Genomic DNA, 27645 nt, shown 5'->3' with positions numbered 1-27645 from the left:
TCACACTGGAAATAAAGAGTCACAGTCTTCCGTGTTGAGTTGGTTCAACAATGACGTACTAGAATCTCCTACTGGACCTCTCAGGCAGCTTTCCTGCTGCCCTGGCAGAGAGAGAAGTGAGGAAAGGAGAAAGAGGGAAGGTCAGATCCCTAAGTGTATTATTTAACTGCAAAGAGGAGTCCTAGCTTGAAACGTTGGTTCTTTTCTTTCCTTTTTTTTTTTTTTTTTTTTTTTGTGTGTGTGTGTGTGTGTGTGGTTGCTAATATTGCATTGTCTCCTGGTCTTTTCTCCTGTTTAGTTTCTTTTTCTCTTTTTCTTTTTCTTGCTTGTTTCCTCCACTTTTTCTTTGCTCCACTTTTTCTCTTCTCCTTTTTTTCTTTTCTCTCTTTTTCTTCTTATTTTACTTTCTTTTCTTTATATAATAGGTGCTGCAGGGAGCACTTCACACTCGCTGTGTTTCCTCATCCTCCATTTCCTCTTTTCTGTATGTATTGACCTTGGCCACCTACATTATCCCCTTTCCCCCACATCTTTCTATCCTCCATCATCTGCTGTTTCTCTTACATTCTACCTCCCCTTCTTTGGCCCCCAAACTGTCTAACTTTTTATTTCTAATACCTTTGTTGTTTTCTGTCTTTTACCCACTTTTGATATTATTGTCTTTCTTTTCCCTTTCCCTCTCTCATGAAAACACTGGCCTTTTAATTCATACTATATTCCTCCCCATATTCAGTTCACTGTCTCATTATAGGTACTCTACTTACTACTATAACTCTACACAACTTACATGAGTCTAATATCGATTCTCCTAGATCTCACATTGTTGCTCTGTTAACATTTATTACCAATACTACTTTATACATTTTCTTTTCTTACTCATTTTGCTTTCCCTGGCCCTAATATTTTCCTGCAAAGTGAACTTAGCCAGCAACAAGAAAATAGAGTAAGAAGAACAAAGTGACAAAGAGAAGACATAATACTTACACACGAACAACTAATTAATCCCCAAGACTAGACAAAGAAGCTAAGGAACTGATTATACCCGTCAAGATAAAATGATGACCAGACAGCAACAAAAAACTACAAACCAAACCAATAATCAGGAAAACATGGCCGAATCCAATGAACAAACTAAAAACCAGGAAAAGGAGCAGAACATTGGACAAGTAATTAAAGATCTCAAAACACATATTAGAGACCAACTTAATGAAGTAAAGGAAGAGATTAGCAATATGAAGAAAACACTTAGGGAGGAAATTGCAGACATATGCGAAAAGATAATAGATATGATGGTGATGAACACCACAGTTCAAGAAATCAAAAATACACTCTCAGCAAATAGCAGCAGATTAGAAGAGGCAGAGGAGAGAATTAGTGACATGGAAGACAGTACATCTGAAATCAAACAGATAGTAGAGCTGATCGATAAAAAGATAGAAAAAATCCAGCTAGGACTTAGGGACCTGAATGACAATGCAAAATGCACAAACATATATATTATAGGCATCCCAGAAGGAGAAGAGAAGGGAAAGGGGACAGAAGGAGTGTTGCAGGAAATAATGCCTGAAAACTTCCCAAATCTACTGAGAGAGATGGATGTACATGTCCAGGAAGCACAACGCACCCCAAACACCATAAATCCCAACAGGCCCACCCCAAGACATATACTTGCCAAATTATCCAATGCTCAAGACAAAGAGAAAATTCTAAAAGCAGGAAGAGAAAAGTAAACCATCACATACAAGGGAAGCTCCATGAGATTAAGTGCTGATTTCTCATGTGAAATCATGGAGGCAAGAAGGCAGTGGTATGATATGGTCAAGGTACTAATAGAAAAAAATTTCCAACCAAGAATACTCTACCCAGCTAAACTAGCATTCAAAAATGATGGAGAGTTCAAAATATTCACAGATAAACAAATTAAAAGAGTATGCCACCAAGAACCCTGCCCTTCAAGAAATACTAAAGGTAGTTCTGCAGGGAGAAAGAAAAAAAAACAGGAAAGGCAGAGTTGGAAGAGAGTGTAAGAGCAACAAAAAAGACAAAAAGAGAAGAAAAAACAAAACAAAACAAAATATGACAAGCACAAGTCCAATCAAAATATGGCTAACATAAATAATTCCTTGAAAGTAATAACACTGAATGATAATGGATTAAAGTCACCTACCAAAAGATTCAGACTGGGACATTGGATAAGGAAATATGACCCATCTATATGCTGTCTACAAGTAACACATCTTAGACCCAGGGATTCATGGAGGTTGAAAGTGAATGGCTGGAAAACAATCTTAAAAGCAAACAATAACCCAAAAAAGGCAGGAGTAGCTATATTAATTTCAGACAAAATAGACTTTAAATACAAAACAATTGTGAGAGACAAAGATGGATACTACATATTAGTGAAAGGGATAATCTTTCAAGAAGAATGAACAATCATAAATATTTATGCTCCTAACAAGGGCCCTCCAAATATATGACGCAAACACTGGAAAAACTAAGTGAAAGAATAGATGCCTCTACAATTATAGTGGGAGACTTTAACACACCACTATCAACTTTGGACAGAACATCTCAAAAGAGAATCAATAAAGAAACAAAAACTTTGAACGATATATTAGAGGAGCTGGATCTAATAGACATGTACAGATCATTACACCCAAATACAGCAGGATATACATTTTCCTCAAGTGCACATGGACCATTCTCCAAGATAGACCATATTCTAGGCCACAAAGAAAGGCTCAGTGAATTCAGAAAGATCGAAATCATACAGAATAATATCTCTGACCACAGTGGAGTGAAGCTGGAAATCTGCAAGGGCCAGAGGCCCAGATTTCACACCAAGATATGGAAATTAAACAGCACACTCTTAGAAAAACAGTGGGTCATAGAGGAAATCTCAAAAGAAATTAATAACTACCTTAAAACTAATGAAAATGATAGCACAACATACCAAAATTTATGGGATGCAGCAAAAGCAGTACCGAGAGGGAAATTTATAGCCATAAATTGATACATCAAAAAAGAAGAAAGAGCAAAAATTGAAGAACTAGTAAAATAACAACAAAGTAATCCCACAGGAAGAAGAAAGAAAGAAAGAACAAAGATAAGAGCAGAACTAAATGAAATATAAAATAAGAAAGCACTTCAAAAGATAAACAAAACCAAGAGCTGGTTCTTTGAGAAGATCAATGAAATTGACAAACCCTTTGCTAGACTAACAAAAAAAAAAGAGAGAAGATGCAAATACAGAAAATAAGAAATGAGAAAAGAGATATCACACTGACCCCACAGACATAAAGACTATCATAAGAGGATACTTTGAAAAACTACATTCCAACAAAAATGACAATTCAGAGGAAATGGACAAACTCCTAGAAACACATAAACAGCCTCTATTGATGAAAGAAGAAATTGATGATCTCAACAAACCAATCACAAGTAAAGAGATAGAATCAGTCATTAAAAACCTCCCAACTAAGAAGAGCCCTGGAAAAGATGGCTTCACAGGTGAATTCTACAAAACATTCCGGAAAGAACTAATGCCAATCTTGCTGAAACTCTTCCAAAAAATCGAAACAGAAGGAACATTACCTAACTCATTCTATGATGCCAACATTACCCTAGTACCAAAGCCAAACAAAGATACCACAAGAAAGGAAAATTACAGAACAATTTCTCTAATGTACCTAGACACAGAACTCCTCCACAAAATACTTGCAAACCGTATTCAACAACACATTAAACAAATTATACACCATGACCAAGCAGGATTCATTCTGGGTATGCAAGGATGGTTCAACATAAGAAAAGCAATTAATGTAATAGACCAAATAAACAGATTGAAGGGAAAAAAATCACATGATTATATCTATAGATGCAGAAAAAGCATTTGGCAAAATACAGCACCTTTTCTTGATAAAAATACTGCAAAAGATTGGAATACAAGGAAATTTTCTGAACATGATAAAGAGTATATATGAAAAACCCACACCCAACATGGTTTACAATGGTGAAATCCTAAAGTCTTTCCTCTAAGATCAGGAACAAGACAAGAATGCCCACTATTACCTCTTCTATTTAACGTTGTCCTAGAAGTACTTGCTCAAGCACTGAGGCAAGAACCAGATATAAAAGGCATTCAAATTGGAAAGGAAGAAGTCAAAATTTCATTATTTGCAGATGACATGATCCTATACATAGAAAACCCTGAGAGGTCTACAACAAAGCTTCTAGAACTCATAAATGAGTTTAGTAAATTCGCAGGTTATAAGATCAATGCGCAAAAATCAGTAGCACTTCTGTATACCAATAATGAGCAAGCTCAGGAGGAAATCAAGAAACAAATACCATTGACAATAGTCAATAAAAAAATCAAATACCTAGGAATAAATTTAACTAATGATGTAAAAAACTTATACACAGAGAACTACACAACACTGTTCAAGGAAATCAAAGAAGACCTAAATAAATGGAAGAATATTCCCTGTTCATGGATAGGAAGACTAAATATTATTAAGATGTCTATCCTACCAAAACTGATCTACACATTCAATGCAATCCCAATAAAAATCAACACAACCTTCTTTAAGGAACTAGAAAAACTAGCTATAAAATTTATCTGGAAAGGAAAGAGGCCCCGAATAGCCAAAGACATATTGAAAAAGAAAAACAAAATTGGAGGAATCACACTACTTGACTTCAAAACATACTACAAAGCTACAGTAGTGAAAACAGCATGGTATTGGCATGAGGAGAGACACACAGACCAATGGAACTGAATTGAGAGTTCTGGTATAGATCCTCATATATATAGTCATATAATATTCAATAAAGCCACCAAACCCTCTCAACGGAGAGAGAATGGCCTATTCAACAAATGGTGCCTGGAGAACTGGATATCCATATGTAAAAGAATGAAAGAGGATTACCATCTCACACCTTATACAAAAATCAACTCAGGTTGGATCAAAGACCTAAATATAAGAGCCAAGACCATAAAGACTTTGGAAAGCAGTGTAGGGAAGCATATACAAGAACTTGTAATAGGAAATGGCTTCATGAACTTCACATCAAAAGCACAAGCAGCAAAAGAAGAAATAGATAAATGGGACTTCCTCAAAATTAAAGCCTTCTGCACCTCAAAGGAGTTTGTGAAGAAAGTGAAAAGAGAGCCTACGCAATGGGAGAAAATATTTGGTAAACATATATCAGATAGGAGACTTATAACCTGCATATATAAAGAACTCCTATATCTCAAAAATAAAAAGACAAACAACCTATTTAAAAGATGGGAAAAACATTTAAACAGACACTTCTCCATAGAAGAAATACAAATGGCTAAAAAGCACATGAAAAAATACTCCAATTCTCTAGCTATCAGGGAAATGCAAATCAAAACTACAATGAGATACCATCTTACTCCCATAAGATTGGCAGTTATGGAAAAAACAGAAGACTACAAATGCTGGAGAGGATGTGGAGGAATGGGAACACTCATCCACTGCTGGTGGGAATGCAGAAGGATCCAGTCTCCTGGAGGACAGTTTGGCGGTTTCTCAATAAACTAGCTATAGATTTGCCATATGACCCAGCAATTCCACTGCTGGGTATATACCCAGTAGAACTGAAAACAAGGACACAAACCAATATATGCACACCAATGTTCATAGCAGCATTGTTCACTATTGCCAAAAGCTGGAATCAACCCAAATGCCCATCAACAGATGAATGGATAAATAAAATGTGGTGTATACATACAATGGAATACTACTCAGCTTTAAGAACGAATACACTACAAACACACATGATAACATGGATGAATCTTGAGAACCTTATGTTGAGTGATGCAACCCAGGCATTGAAGGAAAAATACTACATGACCTCAATGATATGAAATAAGTAAACCAAGCTGCCTCAGAGAGCTAGAGACTGGATGATAGGCTTAAAGGAAAATGGGGGGTAGAGGAAGGAGGTAAGCTGACACCTACATGGGTGAAATCTATGATAACCTGGAGGTAAGTATTTGTTAAGGAAGGGATAAAACGGGGGAATAGGGATAACTTTGGGTGGGGCTTTGTGGGCTTGAGGGGGGCTAGGGATAGGAGGATGGGTAATATTACCCAAGAAATTGGGGGGAGGGTGGGGCAACATACAAACATAGGAGATTGTCAGGTATTTGGTTGAGAGTATAATGCTGAGAAAATTTTTTCAAAAATATAATAAGGAAGGTTAGCTGTTTAAGATGCTTAAAGGGGATAATCCGATGCAGGACAGGCTCCGAGGGAGTATGTGAATGTTCATTTTGCCATAGTGGATTATATCATTGGATAGAGTCCCATATAATGAGAGTGAATGTATACCCACATCCTGGGGAGGACTGATGTTCTCAAATAGAGGAAATTGTATCTCTCAAAAGAAATCGTGGCTCCCAGTGCTTTAGGGCATTTGAGCATGTCAAGCCATCAAAACTGTCGCAAGTATCTCTCAACATGGCCCTTCAAGCAATGAAAATTGACTGTCACTGTGGGCCCTAAGGGGAGGGGGAAAGAGGTATTGAATAGATGGAACCAATGTAACTGTGTGGGCAATAGAAGTGTTCCACAAGATTACACAAGGATAGATATAAGACATGTAAAATTACACCAAAAATATATAGGGGCTGATAGGCTAAAACGTAAATCATATTGTAAACATAACATAACTAAAAATTTAGAAAATTGTATAGTCTAAAATATAAACCACAATGTAAACCCAAATGTTACCTTCTTTGAAAGCTATTGTCTCTATATCTGTACATCAGTTTCAGTAAATCTAGTATGAATATGTAAAAAGATTATTGCTGTGGAAGGGAAAAGGGTTTTATGTTGGATATGTGGGAGTACTGTATATTGTATATATGAATTACTGTGATCTAAAACTTTTGTGAAGATAAGTTTAATAATTAGGAAAAAGAAAAAGAAAAAGATTGGACATAGACCCTGAGGAAAAGACGGAAGTAGTTGCCTTGCCAATTTGCTTCAGGGCAACACTTATTGCAGTGATGGAAGGCAAAATACCAAAAATAAAGCTTTTGCATTTTTAAATTTTTTGATACCCCAATTTATTTTTACCTTAATTTTCCTTAATTAATATGTATTCTATAGCTAACCTTTAAACTCAACACTATATTCCATTTTACTATTAATGGAACCTGGCAATATATTGGGCTTCACTTTTGAAGAAGTTTTGGATCACAGAGAGGTTCAACAATGGCAGGGGAGGAATACTGGTGTGGGATGTTATTGACAGGGGACACATGGTTGGCAGAGAGTTCTCCAGGGCATATATCCAGGGTACATAAAAATGTTTGGATATTTTCATAGTGGATAAAATTAAAAACAACAACTGAGGGAGTGCTGAGTTCCTAGCCAGGGAGCTCTATTACAGTCCCTAAAGGAACAGCAACAATCCCCCAAGTGCAACGGCAAAGACCAAAAAGGAAGGAAGGTCCAACAATGAGCCCTTGATACTAATGACTATGCTTTTGAGCCTGTGCACCTGAAATAAGAACAAGGCCTAGAGCTACAGGTTGCCTAAGATTTACTTCCTGAGAGCCTCTGTGTTGCTCAAATGTGGCCTGTCTCAAAGCCAAACTCAGCATGTTAATGTATTGCCTTCACCCCAGCATGGGACATGACTCCCGGGGATGAGCCTCCCTGGTGCCGAGGGATTATTATGAAGTACCAGCTGATGATGTAACTAGAAAATGACCTTGAATAAAAGGGTCAACTCAGACCAGCAGAATATCTCAATCTACATATAATATCAGGAGTTAAAAATGTTTTTTGACCTGAAGAAAAGGGAGAAATGGAAAGGACAAATGAGTTTATATGACTATGAGGCTCCAAGAAGAGCTGGGAGGTTATCAGAGGGGTTGCCCATATGCACACCTGAGCAGAGTCCCAGAGACAGGTAATGTAGATACAAGCCCAGGTTTTGGGTCTTCTGAGGGCTACAGAGACCCACACGTTCTATGGTCATGGCAGATGGAGTTCAGTGCATCTCACTTGGCACTACTTTGGAGTTTTTTTTGTTTTTTTTTTGTCTGATGGAGCTGGACTTAGATGTGATCTTTGTCCACAAGTCTCTCCTGTTACTTTTACCAGAACTGTAGTTGTTGCTGGGATTTAATGTATACCCAGGGGACCTGAATCTCAGGACTGACCATGTGATAGCCAGGCCCTGAGCCTCAACAGACTTGCAACTCCTACACTCTGGTTTATTGGACTTACCCGCCTCAGCTAACATGGAGGTAAGGAAGGTCAACCACCACACCAGGGAGCCAAGAGTGCCTACAACTGAAAGCAGGAGAATTGCATCCAGCATCCATGTGGAATCTAAGCCCCCTCTTGATATAGATGTGAAGTGGACACAACCATTCTAAGGTCCACAGGATGGAGGAATAGAGTATGGATTAGAGTAGACTTGCTGATATTCTATTCATGATATCTATTCATGATATTGTGATTAATAATCGAAGAAAATGTGGCATTGGTGTGGAGAAAGTGGCCATGGTGGCTGCTGGGGGTAGGGAGCGGGAGGAAGAGATGTGATGTGGGGGCATTTTCGGGACTTGGAGTTGTCCTGGGTGGTGCTGCAAGGACAGTTACAGGATATTGTATGTCCTCCCATGGCCCACTGGGTGGACTGGGGGAGAGTGTGGGCTATGACGTGGACCATTGACCATGAGGTGCAGTGGTGCTCAGAGATGTATTCACCAAATGCAATGAATGTCTCATGATGATGGAGGAGGTTGTTGTTATGGGGGGAGGAGTGAGATGAGGGGGGTGGGGGATATATGGGGACCTCATATTTTTTTAATGTAACATTTAAAAAATAAAGACAAATATATATATAATAAAAAAAGCACATGAAAAAAAATTTTTTAAAGGATACAAATAGATAATTCACAGAAAGAAAAATAAAATTGGCTAATACATTAATAAAAAATTGTTCAACCTTGCTAGAAATCCATGAAGGCCAAATAAAGTGAGACACTGTCTTATTCCTATCAGCTTGACAAAAATTAGAAAATCTGATGATACCAAGGTGATAGCGAGGACATTCTTAGCTAGTGGAGTATAGATGGCTACTGCCACTTTGGGGCAATCTGTTAGTTCTTATTATGCGCATCCTTATAAGCTAATATAGGGTTTGTGTATCTATATATATCATAGACTCTGTCCAGGTTCATTGTAGCATTGCTCATGAAAGTGGGAAATTAAAGGCAAGGTAAAACTTCATCCATAGTAGAATGAATAAATAAAATATGATTGATGCATACTAGGCATTAGAATCTTTAAACTAAATCCATACATAACAACATGAATTTATCTCTAAAAACATAACAAAAACATTCTGAAAAAAGGAGTTAAAAGGTAAGAAAAAGAGCTATAGCTATCCCAATATACACCAAGTTGATGAAAATTAAAAACATTTAAATACACAAAACTATGTTTTACAAGGATACACATATATCCAAACACTTCTATAAAACACACATTAGATTGAATAAGTACCTGTGGGAAAGTGTAGGCAAATGAAAGTTGAGGTTGGGAATAAAGTGAGAAGAGTAAATAAAATAAAACAATGTTTAATTGAATAAGAGAAGGCCTTCCACAGACTAAGGATAACACTTTGGAATGAACTGAGTAGAATTACTGCTCACTTGAAATTTTTAAATAAAATTCTGTTTTTCGTGTGTGGAACATCTTCCTACGGTCTAGGACTGTACCAGGGTGGAGGTATGAATTCGAGCTGGGAAAATAAGATTCAAGATCAGAGCATCGTGGGTATAAGGTCAGACGCCCTGCCAGAGCTACCGTCATGCACATCCAAAGCCTGTGCCTCCCAGGCCCACGCTTATTCAAACGTCTCAAATGTAAAACTCAAAACTCTCTATTCCCAGTCCTCCAAATTGTGGGGCTCCCACAATTAGCTCCATCCTTCCCCTCGTTAGGTCAATAACCCTCACGTCAACTTCAAACCCTGCTTTCTCTCACTCCATGTCCAAGCCATCAGCTCTATGTGAAAAGTTGATCCAAAATACAACCACTTGTTCTGCTCTGCTCTGGTGGACCAAGCCCCCATCAGCGCTCACTCCTTGGCCTCTGACAGTCCCACACCCAGGAAAAACAGCAGGACCACTCAGGGGTCCGGCAAGGTCCTTCTTCCTCTGAATTTTTAGAAAATTTAATTTAAAATCTTTGTAGGTTAAAAATTTGAATTAAAATATCCATTCATCTTTTACATTTTATAGATTCTAAAGGTAATGCAGGTCAGTATAAGATATTCAAACAACACACATATATAAACTTAAAAAAAATGAAAGGCCTCCCCTCTGCAGCCCACTTTCCCACTCTGACTATGAGCTGCTTATTTGTCTGTTTCTCCTAGACATTCTTCAATGAATGACAACATACATATGTCAATAAGTGTGTATATGTGTGTACAATTAGAGGTTTTTAGCTAAAATGAGAACATATTATACAAATTGTCCAGCAACTTGTTTTTCACTTTGTCTTCCTAAGACTAAAGTCCTCCTTGTTGGACAAGCAGATCTGCTCATTCAAGCTGCTGCCTAATGTTCTGTAGTGATTCCACAATTTCCGTAATTCCCCTACTGATGAAGTTTTAGTTCTCCAGTTTTCCATGTATGGGCCTTGGAGGCAATAGGCCTGGTTCCAGCAGTCACTTGACACCTCTGGGCCTCAGGTCCTCTCTTGTAAAGGGGAATAATAACATGCACCTGGTGCGCCAGTCGCGATGCTGCTTGTGACCTGGGAGCACGAGGGTCCTGATGCTGCACGACCTGAGAGCAGGAGAGGCCGCGGGACAGACCTCACCCGCCCCTGAGGCCCCCAGCCAGCACCCGGCTCTGGGTGCCAGTCTCCCTTCCTGAGCTTCTTCAGGATCATCCGTAAGGTGCTGCTTTTCACACAGCCTGGCACGAATGTTCAAGTTCCATTATGGTTTACTTTAGAGTTGGAAATAGTGGAGCCCACCCACCTGCACCCCTCAAAAAACCCCTCAAAGGAGACATTTCAGAAAAGGGGTCAACACTGCCATCCTATGCATTAGGGACCCTGTTTGGTTTTCATTCACTAAAATTACGCTTCACAGGTTATGAAGAGGGGGTGGGGCCTGTGGGGTTGGCCCCCTGCCTGGCCCCCTAGGGTACTAAGGGAGCCCTGCCTTGGTCGAGGGAGAACAGCAGTGGCTGAAGTCACAGCTCTGAGCACCCAGCCACCTGCACCACTTCCCTGCTGCACGTTGAAGAACCAAGTTATAAAAATTAAATAAGTCCTAATTATTTAAACAGCCCAGTTATTACCGTTGCTTGATTAGGGATCTGCGTTGGGGAAGGAGTGCAGGAGAGACAGAGGCAGCCTTCAGGGACCGCCTTCCTGGGCTCTGGCCACTCCACTGGTGCTAATTGCCTGGGGGGGCGGGGTCCCCTCTGGGCTCCTCAGGGTCAGCAAGGCCCAGCCCGGCTTCTGTGTGGCCTTAGGGGGCCAGGACCCGCCCTGGGGATAAAAGCCTGCGGGCCCAGCCCTGGAGCAGGCGGCCGCCCAGCTCCCTTCCCGATTGCCAGCTTGACCTCCCAGCACAGGGAAGGCGCCTTGGGTTGGATCCTGAAGCTAAAGGTACGTTTCCACCAGCAATTCATGGGCTTTTGTTCTGGAGAATCCAGGGTGGAGGAGAGAGGGGCAGAGAGGAGAGCAAGACGGGGAAGGAAACAGCAGAGATGGGGACAGTGGCCAAGGCCTTGGAAAGGCTCTGATTTCAGGTGCTGCCTTCAGGGGAGGTGGGCGGTCCTCCAGCCGCGGGACCAGAGGCCTTTCCTGCAGCGGGAGCAGAGGAGGCAGCACAGCTACTGCAAGGGCAGGGGTGGTCCCCAGCAAGGAGGGCAGCACCTTTAACAAAGATCCCCTTAGGATGGTCCCGGAGGGGCCCTGGGATTCTTCACCTGCAGGAACCTCCTGTGCCCGGAGCCCTGTCCTGGGGACAGACCCCCAAGCCCAAAGGAAAGGAGCCCCAAGGCTGAGGTACAGCCAGCCTGCCAGGCAGGTCTCGAAGCCACCCCCTTCCTTTCCCCTTGCCGAAGAATTTACCTGTATTTTATCAGCCTGGAGGCCTACTCCCAATTTCTCCTGCTTATGCCCATATTTGTTTCTCATAGACAAGGAGGGCACCTGATCAGCTCCCTCTCGACTTTAAAATCCCATCCTGATAGTGAGGACATTAACTGGAGGGGGCGACACAGCACACCTCCTCGTGCCCTCGCTTTCTGAGGACAACTAACGCCTTCCCCTGTATTCACAAGGTCTGTTTCCTGCTGTCCCTCTTCTCTAAACATCAGCGCGTCCCTGATCCTTCCCTAAGCGCCAGGCAGAGCAGGCAGTCCTCGCCTGAAGCAGCAGCCCCAAGCAGGGAGCGGCTCAGGCCCTGCCCCAGCCACTCCTCCAGGGTTTGCGCCCCGGGTCCCCGCTGCCGGGCTTGTGGGGAGACACGACCTTGATGTCTGTGCCTTTTCACCATGCAGAGTTTGTGGTGTTGAATTTTTGGACGTTTAAAATGTACCCCTATGCATTCAGTCCTTTTTTTTATTTTGTAAGTCCTTTTCTCGTCAGAATTGCCACCTGGCTCAGCCCTCCGCCCAGTCAGCCAGAATTCTTTCTCCAGTCAGAGAACACGTTCTCAAGGAGCCTGGGTTGGCTTCCCTGAGGCTAACATCAAATGTAGGGTCCCCTCCTAACAGCGTGGTTTCCCTTAATGAGGCATTGCAACTTTGTAACTGAAATTTTAATATATTTAGAATTTGATGCCTCTTGGGAGGAATAATTTTAAAAGTTTATTTCAGCTATGCATTTTTTTCTTTTATTAGTCCTAAACTTAATGCTTTGAAGATGCAAACTACTCTATCTCTAATTCTTGGATTCCAGTGTTTGGGAGGGGGAACTCCCTGTGCACTTTAGCTAATACCTTAAATCTTCCTGATTTGAGAGGTTTTGATTGTATTCTGCCTCTGCCTTTACCCTTCTAGGCAAAATTTATTTATTTACATTTTGTTTTGTTTTTTCTTTTTCCATTCATACCTGCCATACTACCACAGTATCATCCTACTTTGAAAACCATATCCCTAACTCTGATCTAAACATCAGAAAAATGGTCACTTAGAACTTAAGTGCAAGAAAGTTTGGCACAAAGAGAATCATCAGGAATATCACTGTCAAACATCTCCAAAATAAAAAGAAAGTATTATGAAATAAAGTATATCTACAAAACTTCTCTGTTGGGTATGGGAATGCAGGATTAGTTTATTGTTTTCTTTTGCTTTTGTGATTCCATTCCCTAATGATGTTTTGCTTGGGCTAATATTCAAAGCAAGACTTGAATTCTGAGAACATGCATCCCACACGGAGAGCATCAAGTGTTCAGAACAATCTCTGGGATTGGAGAAAGCTAGGATTGCAGATCTGCTGTGGCTCTTCCGCCGGTGGCCAATTTAAAGTTGTGAAGTTCAGGGGAGAAATGGCCAGGAAACTGGGCAAAGGTGGACAATTAGAATACCTAGGATTCTCTTTAAGAAGCGAGTCTTGGCTGCTTCTCTCATCATCCCAAACTTCCAAACCAAACCTACAGGCAGGCAGAGGTGGGAGCCATCAGTGCATCACACACCGATGATTCCTAGTAAATTCTTATGTCCCCAAACAATTCTCCATTCAGATGCTCTCATGCCTAATTTGCATTATAACTGGTGCATCCTTTGAGATCAATATTGTCCCCTCTAGGTTCCTCCTAAAATTCAAGTACTACTGAATTAATTTAACATCCCCGGATTATGAGGGAAGAAGCGGAGACCATACAAAAGAGGAAAAGGACCCTGAAGAGGAGGCAGGCTGCTGAATACCAACTTGCAGTTGAAGTTGTATTTGCACGTGACGTTTGTCAAGCTCAGGACAAGAATCTAGCTTGTCTGGCATTTCCTCCTGACCTTCTGATGCCTTGGGTCAACAGTTTCCCCCAGGAATATCCTTTCCATTTCCATCTTGGCTGATTCTTACCTGGGCTAAACATTGCTGAGTAAGGCCAGAGCAGGGACTGGACAGAATTCTGACTTCTTAGCATCACTGAGCAGCAGCAAAGCAGCCACCACCCAGAGACCAAGCAATTTATGGAAGAAGACAGTGTCTGTCTCTCTTTTCTTCCCCCTAAGAGGATGCAAAAGGATGTGCACTTCAAATGGCAGGAGGTAGTAAGGCAGGTATCAGGAAGAACTTTTGAACAGAAAGATGAGCTGGTTATCAGAGTGGTAGCTCAGTTCCTCAGCTCCCTTAAGTCCTACATGAAAATAATAAGTCATCACCTCTTCTTAAAGTATGAGATAGAGGCAAGAAGGAAGGTTGAAAAGTCCTCTGAGATTCCTGTCATCCCTGACTCAATAGTAGGATGCTGTTGCTGACCTAAAGAAACAATTAGAAGAGATTTCCTTCCTTGACTTCTGGGGGTCTAGTGTCAGGGCTTCTAATATTGCTGCTACTTATTGATGAATAGAGCAGTTCTTGGGAGCTTTGGCCAAGTGATATGACCACGATGTCCCAGCCTCATGCACAAAACCAGCTGAGCACACCTGCTCTCTCTCCTTGAGGAGCACATCCCATCAAGCCTCCTCCTTGGGTACAGCTGCCAGGGATCCTGTGGGGCACATCAAGGTCCAGAGAAAGAAGCAGAGCATTCCCTCCCAATCCTCAGTGTTCAGTCAAGTCCAAGTGACCCAAGGACTATTTCTGTTTTTTTCTCAGATACATTTATTAGTCAAGAGATCTAAGACACTGGGGAAGGGCCTTGGTTTATGGTGTTCAAAGGAGCCTAGCTCCTGGCCAAGAAGAGGAGAGGTAAGTGGCCCAATATTAATATAAACTATTTGTGTTCACGGGATGTTAAGAATTATTCCATGGTTTAGAGGTGGGCATGATAGTCGCCCACATCAAAAATCAGGGATCTCTCTGGAATTCTCTAGTTTCTTTTAATAATTATGGATGCCCATTAACTTACCCCTTTTTGTATAAAACCTTTTAATATCTTTAGCCTTTCCCAACTAAACATATTTGGGCTTGTCTGAAGTTTTGCCTCTTATACATTTATGTCCTCTTAGCTCATATATTCTCCTATTCTGTATTTGGTGACCTACATCTATGTTCACTCTTTCCATTATTTATATGATTTTATACTTGCATGTTTTCCCCAAACTTCATCATTCTTGATCAGCAGTTTTTAATTGGAAGGGGAAAGATACAGAAGGGAGAAGATGAACTGTACCAGAAACTCATGGGGAACTTTCCCAAATACAATATGTACTCTACCCCTTCTCTAAACATATCAAATATGGGAAAAAGCATATTTTGAGAAATTCTGTATCTAATCCTGATGGTCAAATCCCTCCACCATGTTGTAAACCATTTTTCTGATATGAAGCGCCCTGAACTTTCTGTGCTGTCTTCATTGAGATCTTCCTTCATTTTGATAATAGTTCATAGTTGTCATTCTGGTGGAATACAGTTTCCATCCATTGTGGAACACATAGCAGTTGAGGATTGCAACCAACATTATCAATCATAAAAATTAACTGGTACTTAACTAGGAAGTTTGGAGATCTATTAGACCTTCCCTGATGCAGATCCTCCTTATCCATAGTTTCTTCTTCATTTGCTTTTCTCCCAGCAGTTTTTCCTGGACGGACTCCTCAAGACACTGAAAGCAACCAATGATGGAGGGTGCCAACAGCAGTTCCTTAGAGGCTTTCATTCTGATGGGTATATCTGACCATCCCCAGCTGGAGATGATTTTTTTCATAGCTATCCTCATTTCTTACCTGCTGACCCTACTTGGGAACTCCAGCATCATCCTGCTTTCCCGCCTGGATGCCCGACTCCACACACCCATGTACTTTTTCTTAAGCAACCTCTCCTCCATGGACCTTGCCTTCACGACTAGCTGCATACCCCAAATGCTGATCAATTTATGGGGCCCAGACAAGACCATCAGCTATGGTGGCTGTGTCACCCAACTCTATGTCTTCCTTTGGCTCGGTGGTACTGAGGGGATCCTGCTCGTGATGATGGCATTCGACCGCTACGTGGCAGTTTGCCGACCCCTGCGCTATACCATCATCATGAACCCCCGGCTTTGCTGGCTGCTGGCTGCCATTGCCTGGTTGGGTGGCTTGGGCAACTCTTTGATTCAGTCAACATTCACTCTCCAGCTCCCATTGTGCGGGCACCGGAAGGTGGACAATTTCCTGTGTGAGGTGCCTGCCATGATCAAACTGGCCTGTGGAGACACGAGTCTCAATGAGGCTGTGCTCAATGGAGTCTGCACCTTCTTCACGGCCGTCCCCTTGAGCGTCATCCTGATCTCCTACTGCAACATTGCTCAGGCGGTGCTGAAGATCAGCTCAGCAGAGGGACGCCGAAAGGCCTTTAACACATGTCTCTCCCATCTGGTGGTGGTTCTCCTCTTCTATGGTGCAGCAATCTATGGGTATATGCTTCCAGCTAAGACCAGCAATCAGGACCGGGGCAAATTCATTTCCCTCTTCTACTCCGTGGTGTCACCCATGGTGAATCCCCTCATCTACACTCTGAGAAATAAGGAGGTCAAGGGGGCAGTGCTAAGGCTGCTGAGGAAAGGAAGGGAAATAGGCTGAGATAAGCAAGAACTGTTCCATCGTATTTTGCATCTTCATCTCTACACACTATTTCTCATTATATATCTGGTCAGGTGAACATGAGGCCTACTGACCTTGACATGTTCCCAAGAACCCTAAGCTGTCTGGACATGCTTAGTATTATTTAAAATGTTTTACACTTATTTACCAAAACACCTACTGTGTACTACAGATAACAGGGTTGGCATGTGTGGTTCAATGCCCAGAGGTTGTTGACATAGTTGAGACCTGTCTCAATGTCTCTGTCTCCAGTGTCCATGTTTTATTATACTTTAGATTTCTATAGAATTCAATACTCTCTAAAGAAATCACCTTCACTTTCAGTATCCTGTATAATATTAGTCTAATTTCACAAAATCAAGCCAGGTATTCTTAACCCCATATGAAGACCCTCACAGCTCATCTGAAATTGGTCAGTTTCTCTGGGCAGAATACCCTTTGATGGCATTAAATGCAAAGGCTATATTTACTTGATTAAATTAAGATTAGGGCGTTGATTCAACCAGGTCATTAGAGTGCGACTCAGCATTGAGTCCCTGCCCCCTTGGTGGGCTGGTAAAACAGACTCTCAACAAAGAGTTGGAGATACACAAGGTATCTTGCAGTCACAGGAAGAGATGAGCTTGATAGTTTACAGCTGATCTTGTGAAGAGACCAGAACAGCTGGACCCGGAAAGAAACACGTCCCGGGAAGTAAGGCGAGCCTTATGCCAGCCTATAGCTGAGATGGAAAAAAGCTGGACCCACGGAGCCTTAAGAGGGAAGAGGAAGGCTGAGCCCTCACAAATGTCACCCACCAACTTGTGTCAACATGTGGCAACAAACTTTGGGTGAGGACGTACCTTTGTGGTACCTTGCATTAGACTCTTTGGGGCCTTGTAACTTCTACCCCAAATAAATACCCTTTATTAAAGCCAACAGATTCCTGGTACTTTGCATCAACACCCCTTTTGACTGACTAATACATTATCCAACATCTTCTTCCACCATTCTTTTCTCTTCTTTGCAATAGTTCTGTCTATAAATTCAAACATCCATACATCTCTCTGTCATCTTGCTTATCCGCTCCCTTATGTCCACATCCCATTTTTTCTTCTGCCTCATCTAATATTTAATGAGAAAAGGCAGGAAAGTTGATCGCTTTTCAACTCTAGCCAAAGAGAATTGTTTTGTTTAAATTATCTCACCTAAAATTCCTACCCCTCATGTTTGATAAAAGCATTGGAATGTACTAGTTTGGTCAGTGGATTATGGAATGATCTGAGGTTCATTAAGCAACTTTAAGAGCCCAAGAGGGATCATCCATCCATAAAGCATATCCTCTGCTCCAAGATCTTGACTCTCAATCTTACAGTTCCTGGAACTCAGCAATCAGTCCAGCATACACTGACTCACTTCAAGGAACTCTGGTATTAGAATCAGAATGCCAACTTGTGATTCTGTGCATTACTAGAATTCCCAAAGGAATCCTACCCACCATAGTTAATATACTGTTTCCCCAGGCAGAGAAGCCAGTTTCATATGAAAAAGTTGCTTGTCAACTACATTATCAGAGAAAAGTAAATCAATAGGTTTTAGGACTAGTTTCAAAAAGGTTTTCAGCTTTGTGTTCCCCACTACACCTATAAACATATGCCTCATCCATAGTAGACAGTCAATAAATGCTTAATGAATTGAGTAAACCAGTCTCATGGGCTCTGCTGTTTCACACTTGCAACTAAATTTGTCAAATGGACTGTTTTCATATTGGCAGTTTGGGGTTATCTTGTCCCTTGGACAACACTGAAAAACAGCAACAAATTTCCCATCTCCACATTTCCATAATGCTCTCAAAAGACACCCAATTACATTACATTTTATTGTCCTGTCCATAGGTTGCTTTTTTCAGTTTCACATCTATGCCAGGTTGTATTTTCTAAATACCTTACACAGAAATACTCAGGTATGTCTCCAGGACCAGACAACTGGTGCCATTCTCGTGGTCAATTTATCAAATCCAGAGTCTTGCAGGCTCAAAAATTTGGTTGATAAATGCACTCAGATTACATAATTCTTAGGAGATAGACTCACATTAGCCAAGCTCCTAAAAGTTGAGGTATAAAACAGAATTCCAATTAATTAATTTATGAGAACTGTAACTACAAGGAGACTGAATGGTCACATCCTCCAGCTGGTTCATATAAATTGAGAAATAACATTAAATTTCTAATAAGGTATCCCTTTGCATGGTACCTGTTTGAGCAGCCCAGGAAACTAAATCTTATGGTAATCATCATCATCTCCTCTGCAAAGTTGTTTTTTACCTTAAATGTGGTAAAGGTTCATTCTCTGGTTCTCTGTGCTGTTTCCCCAGTAACCCTGTATAGTGGGCAGAATCTGGGCTTGGAGTGATGAGATGGGTTCAAATCTTAGCTCTGCTGTCTGCTAACTGGGCCCAGCAGTAAAATAAGCGCTGTACCTTGAAAGGCTGTTGTGTGAATCAAACAAAATGAGAGATATACAGGCCTTGGCACATGGTCTTGAAGAAATAAGAAATTATTTCCTCTGATAGTAATTCTACATAATACACTGATTTTTACTAATTTGTTACTTAATCTCTCACCATCATCCACATCCCAATTAGAGAGCGCCTCAAAGACAGAGCTGCAAATCAGTACTTTTTAAATGGAAGCAACTTGACCAAAAATCTGTCACAGAATTTTGAGACCCATTAAAACAAAATTTAATGAGGAAAAAAAAAAAGACAGAACTGTGCCTTAATATCACAGCAGTGCATGTGTTAAGGGTGTACCTGGCACAGAATGATTGATATATGTATGCTGAATATTTTTATTGTGGTAAAACACATGTAACATACAATTTTCCTTTTCAACCATCTCAAGTATACAATTCAGCAGCATTACTTACACTGTGCCACCATCATCACTATTTCCAAAATTTTCATAACCCCAAATAGATATTCTGTACTGATCAAGCAATAACTACTTTTTTTTTAAAGATTTATTTATTTTTATTTCTCTCCCCTTCCCCCGCCACCCTGGTTGTCTATTCTCTGTGTCTATTTGCTGAGTCTTCTTCTTTGTCTGCTTCTGTTGTTGTCAGCGGCACGGGAATCTGTGTCTCTTTTTGTTGTGTCATCTTGCTGCATCAGCTCTCCGTGTGTGCGGCGCCATTCCTGGGCAGGCTGCACTTTCCTTCGCGCTGGGCGGCTCTCCTTACGGGGCGCACTCCTTGCGTGTGGGGCTCCCCTACGCAGGGACACCCCTGCTTGACACGGCACTCCTTGCGCGCATCAGCACTGCACATGGGCCAAGTCCACTTCCCCCAATAACTCCCAACTCCCCCTTTACTTCATCCCCTGGTGATCTCTATTCTAACTTTCTGGCTCTATGAATTTAACTGTTTTAGATAACTCAAATAAGTGGAATCATGTAACAGCTGCCCTTTTGTGCCTGGCTTATTTCATACAACACAGATTTCAAGATTCATCCATGTGTAGAAGGTATCATAATTTCATTCCTTTTTATGATTGAATAACATTCCACTGTCTAGATATACCACATCATCTTTATATATTACTCTGTTGGTGGACACTTGGGTGTATTCTCTTCAATGAGTTGGTGGACACCTGGGTGTATTCTCTTCAGTGAGATGATGATTCTCAAACTGAGACTGCCCTGATAATGATCACCCATTTGTTTACCTCCTGGCTTTGTATATCCCTATCACCCGTGCTGTGCTGAGAGTCCCATCCACAAAGAGTCCCTCCACCTGTGACTCCCACCTCACTATGGTTTCCCTCTTCTATGGCACCATCATTGCTGTGTACTTCAACCCTTCATCCTCGCACTCAGCTGAGAAAGACCCTGCAGCTACTGTGCTGTACACAGTGGTCACGCCCATGCTGAACCCCTTCATCTACAGCCTGAGGAACAGGGACTTCAAAGAGGTGCTAAGAAAAGTGAGGAGCAAGACATGTTCTTACTGATAAAATATTGTGGAATTCTCATTCCCAGTCATATGAATATTTGCCAAGTCACTATAATATAGCAATCCATTTTGCTAAACAAGTATCTGTGAGAAGCAGAATAAATACTCCCTATAGATATTTATTAATTAACACTGACTTAACAACAACACTGCCCTCTTAAGTAGAGAGTAATATTTGCTTTAATTCTTCAAATTCCTCAAATTATTTTCCATTAAGGCTGAGGTTTTCCTTTCTAAACGTTCACTTTCAAAAGCTACATGTAACAAATACATTTGCACTTTGCTTTTGGAAATCCTCTGAGAATTTAAAGCAGTGGTTTTCAGTCCTGGCTCTATGTTAGTACCACCTGGGGAACTTTGAAAATAGACTGCTGCTGGGTGAAAAGTCAACAATTAAATGGGAGTCTCTGAGGTGGGATCCGGTCGTTGGTACTTTTCCTCCTTTACGTTGCCCAGGGTTGAGCAGGGTGAGGGTGGGGGGTTCTGCTGTACATTCTGTGCTGCAGTCACGCTGCTGTGAATATCCTTTCTGATTGCTCATCATGAAGAGGACCCTGATGTCTAATCTGAATAATATTAGTAAAGGGAAAAACAGAGTCCCTGGAAATTCCCTGTGGGGCAGCACAAGATCTTGTACTTAGAAGAGCAGTCCTTTGGCCATTCGCACAGAATTCTAAGAATTCTATACTCATAATTTTCAGTGTCTCCACATCCACTTTGACTTCCTTATGCTTTTTGGCTTTACAATTTCTGTAACCTCTTCGATGGTTCAGGTAATTTCCTACCTTATAATTCATGTTGAGATAAGAACCTACCTCTCCCTATAGAAGAGGATATCTACTTGCCCCACCTCCCTTGAAGTGTGGTTGTGGGCATGTGACTGCTTATCAGATTTCCATACCCCTGCCTTTGACACAATGAAGGGCAGACCAGAAGGAACTTTTTTGGCAGTGGCAGAAGTTGCAGCAAAATGGATTACTAGGAAAGAAATAGAAGTAGTGCTAAAGACAGTATCCCATGTTCAGTGAGATCTGTAGCAAAGCTACAAACTGCAACACCTATGCTTAGTGGCAGCAGCAACATTGACGTCCTAACAGAGCAGTTCTGTGGCATGATTTGGGGAACTTGTAGTTGGTTGTGTGGCCTTTTGAACCTACTATTGAGGAATAAAAAGCATAACTTTGCAAAAATATCTAATGAGTCACTCCTGCCCCCACTTCTGTGGATCGGCCTGTGAGGGCATGACCTTGCAGGAGAATATCAAATAAGTAACTCCTGTCCCCTGTTTCTGTAAATCAGCCTGTGAAATCTTGGCCTAGTGGGAAGATAACAAATGAGTGACTTGCCCCACTCCCCGCTTCTGTAAATCAGACTGCAATCTTGCAGCTGCGTTCTGCCTCTGTAACGCCCCTGCTTGCAAAATTTCACCTAGCAACGCGTTAGCCGATGAGCAAAAGTTATGCTGATCTCATCTGAAATCCTATATAAACCTATGAAAACTGAAAAACAGGGCTCAGAATCTGGAGATGAACTCTCCGCTGGGCCAGTGCATAATAAATCTGTTCCTCCATCTCTCTGGGGTGCTGGTTTTGGGTCTTTCTGGGGTTCAGAACTCCTGGCTTTGCTGCAACACTAGTAGCCTAGTTCTCTAGCTGCCCGGTATTTCTGAAAGGCATTCATTATCATTTTCATAAGAGCCTTTTTTTTTTCTCTTAGATTGACAAGGTAGATTCTGGTCACTAAGAACTGTGAGTGAGGCCAGAATGCAACCACTTATCAAAAAAGGGCTTGAACCCTGAACTTGACAGCCATCAGGACTTTCTCCAGTTTATCTCTACTTCTGTCACTGTGTTTGCATTTTTTTCTCTCTCTAAAGACCTTTGGGGAAGCACATTTGGCTCAACTGATAGAGCGTCCGCCTACCATAAGGAAGTCCAGGGTTCAAACCCGGGGCCTCCTGACCCGTGTGGTGAGCTGGCCCACGCGCAGTGCTGATGTGCACTAGGAGTGCCGTGCCCATGTAGGGGAGCCGTGAGCGCAAGGAGTGAGCCTCAAAAGGAGAGCGTCCCTGTGCGAAAAAAAAAGTGCAGCCTGCCCAGGAGTGGTGCCACACACATGGAGAGCTGATGCAGCAAGATGGCATGACAAAAAGAGCCACAGATTCCCAGTATGCTTACAGGAGTACCAGTGGACACAGAAGAATACACTGTGAATGGACACAGAGAGCAGACAACTGAGGGGCGCAGGGGAAGGGAAGAGAAATAAATAAAAAATAAAAAAGTCCTTTGCTCTGTGCACGATGCAGCCATGAGAAGGTCACCAGCTTCTGGATCTACATCTTACAGGTAAAGCCATGCTGAGAATGACCTGCAGCCCCCCAGTCCTGTTCTCATGGTCCCTAATCCAGTCAGGAATGCTCAGGGGGGCGGGTGGAGTAGGAATTGCTCCGCAGGCAGGCAGCCCTGCGGCTCTGTCGACTGACGAGCTGTTTGTTTCCCAGGGCTGCTGAAAGACATTACCAGACTGGGTAACTTAAAAGAGCAGAAATTGATCGTCTCAAAGTTCTGGAGGAAGAAATCCTAAATCAAGGTGCCATCAGGTTGGCTCCTCTGGAGGTTTTGAGGGAGAACCTGCCCCATGCCTCTCTCCTAGCTCCCGGTGGTGGCCAGCAATCCTTGGCTTTCCGTGGCTTGTAGGAAAATCACCCCAGGCTCTGCCTCCATCACCACATGGCCTGACCCCTGTCTCTGTGTCCAAACTTTTCCTCTTCCTATAAGGATTCCAGTTTTTGGATTAGGGTGCACCTTAACTCAGTATGGTCTCTTTTTTTTTTTTTTTTTAATTAAATTGTCTTTTTTTTTAAGATACACAGTTTACAAAAAAATGTTACATTAAAAAATATAGGGAAACGGACTTTGGCCCAGTGGTTAGGGCGTCCGTCTACCATATGGGAGGTCCGCGGTTCAAACCCCGGGCCTCCTTGACCCGTGTGGAGCTGGCCATGCACAGTGATGATGCGTGCAAGGAGTGCCGTGCCACGCAAGGGTGTCCCCCGCGTAGGGGAGCCCCACGCGCAAGGAGTGCGCCCGTGAGGAGAGCCGCCCAGCGTGAAAAGAAAGAGCAGCCTGCCCAGGAATGGCGCCGCCCACACTTCCCGTGCCGCTGACGACAACAGAAGCGGACAAAGAAACAAGACGCAGCAAATAGACACCAAGAACAGACAACCGGGGGGGGGGGGGGAATTAAATAAATAAATAAATCTTTAAAAAATATATATATATATAAGAGGTTCCCACATACCCCACATCCCACCACCCCCACTCCTCCCACATCAACAGCCTTTCATCATTGTGGCAAATTCATTGCATTTGGTGAATACATTTTGGAGCACTGCTACCCTGCATGGATTATAGTTTACCTTGTGGTTTACACTCTCCCCCAGTTCATTCAGTGGGTTATGGCAGGATATCTAATGTCCAGCATCTGTCCCTGCAATATCATTTAGGACCCAGAGACAGCCAAAGTAGATACAACCCCAGGTCCTGGTGTTCCTGAAGGCTATGGAGACTCACAGGTTCTATGGTCATGGCAGTTGCATCTGGAGTTCAGTGCCCTGTCAGTGGGCCCTACATTGGAATTTGCATTCCTGATTGTGATGGACTTGGACTCAGATGTGACCTTTCTACAACAAGCCTCTTCTGTCACTTTTACTGAACCTGTGGTTGGAGCTGGGGTTGTTGTATACCCAGGAGACTTGAACCTCTGGACTGGCCATGTGCCAGCTGGACCCTGAGCCTTAGCAGAGCTGCAGCTCCTACTCTCCAGTTTGTTGGACTTACCCAGGTCAGCCTACAGGGAAGTGAAGATAGTTAACCACCACCCAGAGATCTGAGCATGCCTACACCTCCAATCTGGAGAACTGTATCCATCAACCATGTGATATCTAAGCCCCCTCTTGACATAGACGTGGAGTGGACATCACCATCCCAGGTCCACACGGTGGACAAATAAAATATGGATTAGAGTGAATTTACTGGTACCCTACAATAGAACTATTATGACTAGTAATGGAAGAAACTAGCATTGATCTGGAGAAAGTGGCCACAGTAGTTGCTGAGGGCAGGGAGAGGGAAGAAGAGATGAGATTGGGGGCATTTCTGGGACTTGCAGTTGTCCTAAATGATATTGCAGGGACAGATGCAGGACATTATATGTCCTGCCATAACTCACAGTATGTTCTCATTTTAACTCAGTTACCTCTGTGGACACCCTACTTCCAAAATAAGGTCATAGTCACAGGTACTGGGGATTAGAATTTGAACATATTTGTTCAGGGACACAGTTCAACCTACATTCTTAAAATGGGTGACCCGCTGTGAGTTGGGAAGATATCCACAAAGTAGTCTACTCTAGGAGCCAGCAATCACGGCATGCTATTAGAGCCCCTCCTCTCAATAACATACAATCAGGTTATCTTTTCTGCCAAAGGCTTTAAAGAATTAAGTGCGACTCTGTAAGGTCCCCACCAGGATTCCCATCTGCAAACCCGTTCCTAAGTCTATGCAATAGTTGACCAGACATGAGAAAAAAAGGTTTACTCATATAACACTGCACTAACTCCAGTTTCTGAGCTACAAAAGTAAGAAAAATATGTTTTAATAACTCAGCTTCCAAGTCTATAAACTTAAGCCCAGTTCAGCAAGGTGATGAGATTTGAAATTCCAGGGAATTGTGTGCGGGACCTGTTTCCACCCCTACTGCTTCATCTCCAAGTTCTGACCCAGGACTTAGATTCTATTCTTGGCTATCATTGTTAGGGCCAAAGGGACCAGGAAAGAGGTGGATAGGTATTTTCTACTTGTCTGCAATGGGGCTCTCAGGCAATCTGGTCCCAGTGGCCATGGAGGCTCCTGTAAACGCTGCTCTCTGATTCCCCCAAACCTCCTTCCTGCACTGAGGGCTGAGGCCGTGAACCTCTGCCACCCACTCACTCAGGACCTGCCTATTCCCAGACTTTCCAGTCCTTAGACTAAGGGGGAGCATCGGCCAGTTCCGTAAAGGTGAAAAACACTTGACGGCAGCTGCACCAGCCCCTCCCAGGTAAGATTATAACAGCAGAGATGTCGATATTTGTTGGTTAAGGAGGAAAGTTCTTTTAGGACCTGACTTTGCTAAATCTTCCAGATCCAGGGAGCAATGGAGCAGGAGTCCTGAATCGAGCAGCTGGAGCCTGAGATAAACCCAGCCATAATCAGCTGTTTTTCTTGTCTCCTTAGGATCATCAGATGTTTGTTTGCCTCCCCCTCTGCACTCTAAGGAGTAGGTAAGAGCCTGGGAATTATTAAGGAGACATATGAAATTGCAGAGAAGGACTGCGGATGTGCCCGTGTGTTGTTTCTATGCTGTACATTATAGAGTTTACAGAATCAATCCATTGGGCCAGCATCATCTAGGCCTGGGAGTCAGAAGTTGGGGGCAGATCCAGACTGAATAACTTTATACGTGGTGTGTTGACATGACATGGCTGGAGCCTGACTTGTCATATCTAAACACTCAGCTTCTAGCTTTCTGGTCTCTTTCTCTTTTTGATTCTGCATGTGGATAGCATCTTTGTTCTCATTCTCAAGGTCCAGATGTTCCTAGAAGGGGAAATGGAGCAGATAACTGATATTTCTTAATTAAAATTTTAAGAAAAATCTTCGTTATGGAAATTTTCAAACATCTACCAAACTAGACAGCACTGCCCAGTGAATTCCCATGTGCCCATTATCCAGCTGTACTAATTATCAGCTCATGGCCAATATTGCTTCACCTATACCCCTAATCTCTTTCCCCCTCCTATTTTAAATCCCAGACATCTTTTCACCCGTAAATATTTCTCTGTATAATTAAAAGAAAAAGACACTTTCTTTTTAAACATAACTACCTACACTTTAGAAATTTACCTGTAATTCCTTAATTTTTTGAAATATTTCCAATTGTCACAGGAAAGTCTGCTTTTTCTCTTTTCAGATTTTTGAATCAGGACTCAAAATGTGCATATTAAAATTGGTTGTTATATCTCAACTCTCATTTAAACTATAAGTTTCCCTTCCATATCTTTTATTCGTGCAATATATTTGTTGGAAAAACTTGGCTATTTTTCCTGTACACTATTTCTCAATCTAGATTTTGATTATTATATCCCCATGATGCCATCTAAAATGTATCCTTGTCCTCTCTTTCCAGTAAAATGGATTTTGGATCTAGAGGTGTGATTAGAATTCTAGTGCAATATTTTGGCAACACTACATAATAGATTCTGGTGTGTTTTATTAGCACTCACATTAGTTATTTAGGACTGCTATAACAAACGGCCACCACAAATAGGTGGTTTAAAACAAGACAAATTTATTTCTTACGTGGAAGTCCAAAGCCACCATGTCAGCAGGGCCACATCCCTCCAGAGGCTCTAGGGGAAACACTGTTCATTGCCTCTTCCAGCTGCTCATGGCTATTGGCATTCCTTGGCTTGTAGCTGCATTGCTCCATTCTCTGCCTTCATCTTCACATGGCTTTCCCCTCTATGTGTTAGTGTCTTCTCTTCTGTCTGTCCTCTGTGTTTCACTTTTAAAAAGATACATATAGTTGAATTTAGGGGGGACCACCTCCATAATCCAGAATAAGCTCCTCCTCTCAAGATCCTTACCTTAATCCATCTTTTCCATGGAATATAGGAGTCCCAGGTTCTGGAGATTAGGACATGACTGTATATACTTTTTGGTTTTTGTTTTTTCTTTTGTTCTCGTATATTTTTGGATGTGACCATTCAGCCCAGTACAGCCAGTATTGACACTTAATGAATGAAGCATGCATGAACTCATTAGATATTGTCTAATTCAATG

The 27645-nt window shown here is 42.1% G+C and overlaps 1 protein-coding gene across 1 annotated transcript; it reads left to right on the top strand.

Annotated features, from left to right (window-relative positions):
• The first annotated feature begins 15808 nt into the window (after positions 1–15808).
• LOC101416540 (olfactory receptor 2C1-like) lies at positions 15809–16750 on the top strand. Its single transcript, XM_004474353.2, has one exon. The coding sequence runs from the start codon at positions 15809–15811 to the stop codon at positions 16748–16750; it is 942 nt and encodes a 313-aa protein (XP_004474410.2).
• Positions 16751–27645: the final 10895 nt, after the last annotated feature.

The sequence above is a fragment of the Dasypus novemcinctus genome, chromosome 23, assembly GCF_030445035.2.
Source record: "Dasypus novemcinctus isolate mDasNov1 chromosome 23, mDasNov1.1.hap2, whole genome shotgun sequence".
Lineage (NCBI taxonomy): Eukaryota > Metazoa > Chordata > Mammalia > Cingulata > Dasypodidae > Dasypus > Dasypus novemcinctus.
The sequence above is the reverse complement of the archived record's forward strand: the minus strand, read 5'-3'. Positions and strand labels throughout refer to the sequence as shown.